The 7,748-nt window shown below is 37.6% G+C and overlaps 1 protein-coding gene across 5 annotated transcripts in view; it reads left to right on the forward strand.

Moving 5' to 3' along the window:
* The window catches only part of Fabp12 (fatty acid binding protein 12), a 59,387-nt gene extending 52,144 nt beyond the window's left edge, over positions 1-7,243 (forward strand). For all 5 annotated transcript variants that reach the window (XM_078016972.1, XM_078016976.1, XM_078016973.1 and 2 more), the window contains one exon: positions 154-7,243. In XM_078016972.1, the coding sequence (XP_077873098.1) occupies positions 154-204 (51 nt within the window). In that variant the 3' untranslated portion in view covers positions 205-7,243. The remainder of the gene's footprint in view (positions 1-153) is intronic.
* Positions 7,244-7,748: the final 505 nt, after the last annotated feature.

Consider the following 7,748-nt stretch of genomic DNA (forward strand, 5'->3'; position numbering starts at 1 on the left):
ATATAATATATATGATATCAATGAATATCACCTATATATCTCTTTTCAAGATTTTTAAGGAATGGTGTATATGGACAGCACCTAGTTTATATTTTTCCAGGTGTTCATTTCCTCAACAATACTGAGATAATTCTCCCTCTTTTTATCTTCCAGGAAAGTGCTGTGAACAATATCATCTGCACAAGGACATATGAGAGAGTGTAAACATACTCAGTCTCATGCCCTTGCCACTCCCAAACTGTGATAGAACTGCTGAAGTTGTTTGAATCAAACTCCAAAGTTAACTGTTAATATGAGTGAGACTTTATTTGTACAAATATCAGTGATTTTGGTTACTCTGTTAAGAGTGTCTACATTATATAGTATCTTGGTATTGGCGCAGCTATGAGAAACTAGGATGCTATACCTGTTCAATGCAGGGTTAGGATCATATATTCACAGAAGCACTTTATACTGATTTTTTTTCTAGTTAGGCATATTATGTCCATCTTTCAAATTCAACACAATCTTCATGACATTGAAAAAAATCATGTTAATTTTTAATGAACTACTTAGGTCATAATGTTCTTCATGGGTTAAACAACGGTTGTATCTGAAAAGAAAAAAAAAACCCACAAGTTTAGAGTAAGGCAATAACTGACACTCCAATGCCTAACTATTATTACAGAGAATACCCATAACCACTAGTACCATCACTAAAGCCACCCGGACAAAGGGTATATTGTTTTATTCACACCAAACCTCACACAGTAGATTGATCATGGGGAAATGGATCCTAATCAGTTAACTTTTCAATATTATCCAGAGGGTTTCAGAAAGAACTGGAACCAAAATTCCTGTTTTCCCATTATTAGTCTCAGAACCATAACAAAGTGAATTTAGATGGGAGCCATTAGGTAGAACCAAGTTCTCAGTGTACGACAATGAATCAAAGGTAACACTGCATCAAAGAAATGAATAAACAAGCTTCCTTTATCTTACAATGTGTGACAGCACACGACTGCTCAGTCCCAGGTGAGGACACAGGATTTGACCATTTGAACTTGTGGCTGGTCACTGCTTATTTATGTGAAATAGTATACAGGGGCATCTTGATTCTGGTAGAAGTAAGAGAAGCTTATTTTTAAGTATGATGAAATTATGAATATGACAGTAGAAAGCATAGAAAGATGTTTGTCCCCTTGAGCTTCTTGCACTGGACAGAGGATTCCAATCAGAGGTTAAAGGATCTGTTTTCTGTATCCTGTGTGTGGTGGTGGGCTTAAGCAGCTCTGCTGCAGGGACTAGGTAATAGCTTGCTGTACAGAGAGGAAAAAGATGCTTTCTCTCCCACCAGAATGGAACCCAGAGTTGCTTGACACTTTTAAGGTCAGAGCCAATGGTGGGGGGTTGGTTCAGGACAAGGTGCTCTTAACTTTAGTATTAGGGTATCCTGGCTGCCATGGTAATGGAGATAGTCTTGTGGGCAGCAGGATGCAGTCTGGGAAGCCTTATAGAAAAGGGTTCGTTCTATGAGAACACAGGAGAGATATCTCTGATAATTCACAGGACACCTGGTGGGAGGGGCTAAGAACAGGTAGAATTTGCAAGCACTGGAGTTCTTCATGAGCAAATGCAAGCAAGAGCCTGCTCCAAAACGACATAGTTCAGGATTCGTGGCACCATCCACCATGTACCAGGCTTTTATGAGAACTGTTGAAGAAAGAACTAACTTCTGTTTGGTGCCCTTGGACTCAGGAATTAAGTGCTATGCTGTAAGTTAATCAGCCTTCTGTCACTACAGCAAATACTGGAAATAACTTCTAAGTTTTATTTTGGTTCACAGTTTTAGATGTTCCAGTCCACAGTCAGTAGAGGTCCCATTGTTCTGGGTCTGTGGCAAGGCAATGCATCATCATGAGAGCACATGGCAGAGCAAAACTGCTTGCTTCATGGCTGAAGCAAGACAATGAGAAGAGGAGGCCAGGGTCCCTCAGTCTCTTTCAAGGGTACAGCCCCAATAACTGAGAATTCCCACTAGGCCCCACCCTAAATGTTCCACCAGTTCCCAATCAATAGTGCCACCTCAACAGTCAAGCTGTTATTACATAGGCATTTAGGGGGACATACAGATCAAAACTATAGCAGAAAGGAATCATGGGCATGCTGATCTTAGGGGATTTATAAGCAACAGATGATGTTTCCACCTGGAGAGAGACAGAGAGAGAGAGAGAGAGAGAGAGAGAGAGAGACAGAGAGACAGAGAGAGAGAGAGAGAGAGAGAGAGAGAGAGAGAGAGAGAGAGAGAGATCTAACATTACTTTCTTGGTGAATAAACCTTGCCCAGAATAGAAGGTAATTAGCAGTAGGTGGACAGACACAGCAACTGTGAGGACCTCAGTTTGGCCAGAGAAGCACTGATGCACTCCTGCTTTTTTGCAACATTTGTTTTAGAGAGTTTGCCCTCTTGTGCTGCAGCTTTGGTGCAGTTTACACCATTCAGTTCAAGTCAATAATCATTATTCAGGATATTAGGAATATAAGATATACGAAGATATATACAAGGAGATTTATTATAGTAATTGGTTCATGTGATTATGGAGGCCGAGTCCTACAATTTGCCATGTTCAAACTGGAGACCCAGGAAATCTAGTGGTATAATTCAGTCCATGTCCAAAGACCCAAGAACCAGGGACCCCAATATTCAAGGACCAAAGATGGATGTCCAGCTCAGGAAGAGAGAATTCACCCTTCTTCCCCTTTTTTTGTTTTATCCAGGCTCTCAATAGATGAGATGATGCTTGCCTATAGTAGTCAGGGAAGATTTTTTTACTTAGTCTACTAATTCAAATGCTAATCTCTTCTAGCAATATCTTCTCAGACACACTCAGAAATAATGTCTTGCCAGCTATCTGGCCACCCTTAGTCCAGTTGACATAAAAAAATTAACCATCATAATATCTTTCTCCATATACTTGAACATTTATAGTGTAACAAATCAGTTACATGCTTCTACCTAATAAGATGCAATTACACAACGTGCAAACTATAGTAGAAACTACTATATTTATTGATGAATTCAATATGGAAATTTTGGTTTTAGAAATATGTATTTCATTAACATTATGACATATATTTACTGAAAAACTAATCAGCAAGATAGAACACATTAAAATCATCCCTCCAAATGTGGCTAATTTGTTTATTTAGAAAGCAACAGAGGCTGGGTGTGGTGAAGTGGGAGGCTGAGGCAGGAAGATCACAAGTTGTAGGCCAACCTGGGCAACTTAACAAGACCCTGTCTCAAATAAAAAGTAAAAAGGGCTGGGGTTGTGGCTCAGTGGTTAAGCATTCCTGGGTTCAATTCTGGACTAGAAAGAAACAATGAGGAAGGGAGGAAGGGAGGAAGGAAGGAAAAAAGGAAGAGAGGGAGGAAGGAGCTAGAGACTCCCCTTTCTGGTCAGGATGGAGTAGCATGGCCCATATTTACCCTTCTAACTGAAACAACAACAACAAAAAGAACAAATTATATGAAACAATGGCTTCTAGACAGAGAATATTAGGCAAAAAAAAAACTCCAGTGATCCTGAAGAGAAGGAAAAAACACATTGGGTCAACCTAGTGATTGCCCCAGCCTCTACACATAAACTTAGGAATACCATATACCAGCTCAGGAGTATGCTGTGTCTTCAGAAATAAGAGTTCTGCTGTTATTCTCTCTGCTCTGCCTCCATGTAACTTTTCTAGTTCTCTTATACCAGCCTCAACAATTTTTCTATACAAATCTCTCAAATATGTTGTTTTTACTTTTAATTTTTGAGTTAGTATTTTCATTTTGTTAGGAAAAATATATAATAGGAGGGGGCCAGGGCGAGGGTCAGTTCTATGAGTAAATAGAAGAGTTGGCTGGGGACCCCAGGAGTGTTTCCCAGGTATATCATTAGAGCTTTATGGTTATATAGAGTAGTTGGGTTCATCCTGACAAACATATACCTACATGGAAATCGATTTCAGTTCATGATACTCCCTTTTCCTTCCCATGTTTGTTTTTCTACATTTCTAAATGCTATAGAATGTTAAGAAATGTACTAGGTCACTTTTGCTATCTTTAAAAAATAAATCTGGTATGGTAGATTAAAAACATTCTCATTTTAAAATCAAGGAATTTGAGCCTTGGAGAAGTTAAATAGTTTCCCTCTAGGTTATGAAGATGTTCATGGTACCTTCAGGAAACAAATATATATTAAAGCAAAGACCTTGCTCTCCATCACTAGTTGGACCAAAGACTTTGAAAGAAAAGTAAGGCTTCTAGCATTACTCCTAGGAATCATGGATAAGGCCAGGATTACTTCTATTATATTTCATATTAAATTATTTTATTTTAACTAGTTTATAATTAGAAACATACTCATTAAAATGTGTTTTAGCAATCTTCTCCATGGTTGGATAATTGGTCCATATTTTAATGAATTATAAATATTCATCTATAAAACATAACACACTATTCATTTAGTTCTATTAGATATTGAAGACTGGGGAAGGGTCAGAGAAGAATTTGACCTCAAGAATTTTATAAATATTATTTCAAACACTTATAATAAAGTATTGGGACTTAATGTTTAATGACTCTTGAGCACCAAGTATAAGTTTATCAAATGTGGAATATGGGAGCTCTTACATGCAAAATGTAGCATTCTGTGTTTGGTGGTCTTTGTCCACTCCTTTGAGGAGAATCTAAAAAGTGTTTCGAAATTAGCCCTCATAGGGCCCACCTTTTGAACACTTGATGTCCTAAGATTGCCCCAATTCCTATGTAAATATGGACATAGAGTTGATGCCCTAAGATTGCCAATTCCTATGTAAATATAGAAGTGTAGAGAGTTGGCATGTTTTGGCAACAATGGATACAGACATCTCAATTCCCAACACTCACCTCCATTCTCCTTAAGGGACTGGTTGAAGGAAAAAGCTTTTCTTTTTTTAACCTTCCCATATTATGATCCCAAGCACATTTTTTAAAGGATGATATACAAACGGAAGGTATGAATTACTGAAGTTGGCTTGTTTTAATGCTATGTTGCATGGAAGATGAGATCAAAAGGAATTGTGGAACTTGTTTATAGTCATAATCACAAGGATTGGGTTTGCCTTTGTGGCATAAATAGTGGGGATACTGAACAGAATACTTGAAACAGCTATTTTCAAGTGTTAAGAGTATAGGAAATGCAAGACTGTGCCTTAGGGAAGGTAAATATTTTTAATGAGTCCCCACCATCATTTTTGCCTGGGGACATATCCCAAATGGCAGTGTAGGAAGAGGGTCACAAGAAGAGCATTCTGAATTGAGAGATATTGGAAGGTAGGGATTTTTAAGGCTGCTGGGAGTTGTGGGAGGTTCTGGAGAAAGAGGGAATCTATAACAAACAGAACACTAAAAAATCTGTAAATTTGGAGATTATGGTGCCTTTTATTCTTGACAAAATCCTTAGCTGTGCAAACATAGAGTGAAGCTTCAGTGAGGTCAGGGTAAAGTGGCCAGAGGGCAGTGAATTGAGTAATCCACAGGCCCCAGAGCGGGCAGGGAGTCATTTAAAACCAATCAGAGTGAGGTGTCTCAGTACTCAACTAGGACATCAGAAGGGACTCTATAAGGGCCTTGTTACTAGGACCAAGCCATCCCTAGTGTGAAGGCTATGCTAGACTCTAACAAAGCTTAAAAACATGACTTGGAAGGTGAAAGTGGATTTGCAAATAGCTTCGATTTCTGTAGGTACATAGGCCAATGTTCTTTAAAGAAAGACTACAAAAATTTGGACATGCAATAATATTATGCATGTGATACTCATGCACTTAATCCAGAACTGTTACACATGACAGGAAGCAGGAAAACAGGATCTATAATTGGGGTTGGAGGATTTATCAATAGAAACAGAGCCAGAAACAACAGACATAATGGAATTAGCAAACAGACTTCAAAACATAAATATGTTCAAAAATGCTCAAAATTTTAATGAATTTGAACATAAGATTAATGGAAAACAATATTTCTAGAATCAAAAAATACAATGTCTGGCGTGAACATTTGATGGATAAGATGAAGAACAATTAGAAACTACAGAAGAAAAGATTAGTGAACTGGAAGATATAGCAATAGAGTCAATCGAGGCTCAGCTGAAGACTGAAAAGTGCTTTGGCTAGACAGAGTCCCTTTATCCAAGTGTAAACCCCTTGTTGAAGGGAGGGACAGCACACCTCAATGACCATTGTGAAGGTGCAGTCATCCTGGGAGGAGGTCAGGGCTGTGACCTTCAGAAGCCCACCTTCTGGCACTCAGGGGGGGACATGTGCCTCAGTCCTGAACATGGGATAAAGGAGTACAACATTCACTGTGCTGATTTTTGAACAGTTTTAGGATTGACTATGCAATGATACAAACAAATCCTGATTTATGCAAGCCCCTTCTGTAAAGACACATTTAAAAAAGAAAGTGCCAATGGTTGTTTTAATATTTTTTGATTTAAAAATCCTTTAAATTCTTACTACACTTTTAAAATAAATTATATTGCTTACAAAACCCAAACTACTTAACTGCTTTTCTTTAAAGATAGGCTCCAAGAAGACAGGGTTGTTTTTGTTTTCAGTTTTGTTGTATTCCAAGCATCTAGAACAGTGCTTGGTGTACCAAGGAGGGCTGTTAAACATGAAATGGTTTTTCCTATTGTTTCCCTCAAGGTGGTGCTGTGTACAGTTGAAAGGGTCACTTAAGGATTTTTTTTTTTTTTCTAAGATAGCCTTTATATCTGATCAATTTTCTTCTAGGATGTAAGTTTCTTTCTCTCTCCCTCCCTCCCTCCCTGCCTCCCTCCCTTTTTCTCTCTTTCTTAACCTTATCTTTCTGGCTTCCTGATCTTTGAGTTCACGTTCTTTACTGGAAGAGATTAATACGGTTGTCAGAGGTGTTGGCTTTCTTGCTTTTCCTCCTCCCATTTATCACTCCCTAATTGTGCACATAGATTTTCCTTTGAATGCTTCTTGAAAGTTGTTATGTCTACTGCTTAATCTTATCTGCTCTATTTATCATTTATTATAGAAGAATTTATATGACAGATTTAGGTACATTTAAAGTTTATATTTTTCAATCTATTATTCATTTATTTTATTGTATTTTATGTATGGATATATATCACAATCTGAGAATTCATTCACTTATTGATGTACTTTTGAATTTTGGCTACTGTGAATAGAGCGTCTCTGAACAATCGTGCATAGACCTTTGTGTGGATACTTTCATTTCTCGTAGATAATAACACCTAGGAATGGAATGGCTGGATCATAGGGAAAATGGTCAATTTTCCAAAGTGGATGTGTTATTGGACATTCCCATCAACTGTGTATGATACCTTCAGTTTATTTGCAGCCTTGCCAACAGTTGGGTCAGTTTTAAATTTTAGCTATTTCAATATGTGTATAGCAGCGACTGGCTTTTTTTTTTTTTAATCATCAACTTCCTAGGTTTAAATACATTTTCATCTTTTTTAGTGAATTCTAAAAAGTTTGTAATGTTCAGAAATAAAGCTAAAAATGTATAAATGAAGATAAGTCTTTTCAGGAAATGGAGGAAGAGTAAAATTATGGTTAATTATTCTCAAAAAAGATTGGCTCTGAACATAAGATCCATCTATTTAATATTAACCTTTCATACAGGAGGGACTAGTACAGGTCTAGGAAGAATAACTCGAGAGCTAACGAGAAACCCTATTCTCATTCCA

This window comes from Ictidomys tridecemlineatus, chromosome 7 (assembly GCF_052094955.1).
Source record: "Ictidomys tridecemlineatus isolate mIctTri1 chromosome 7, mIctTri1.hap1, whole genome shotgun sequence".
Classification (NCBI taxonomy): domain Eukaryota; kingdom Metazoa; phylum Chordata; class Mammalia; order Rodentia; family Sciuridae; genus Ictidomys; species Ictidomys tridecemlineatus.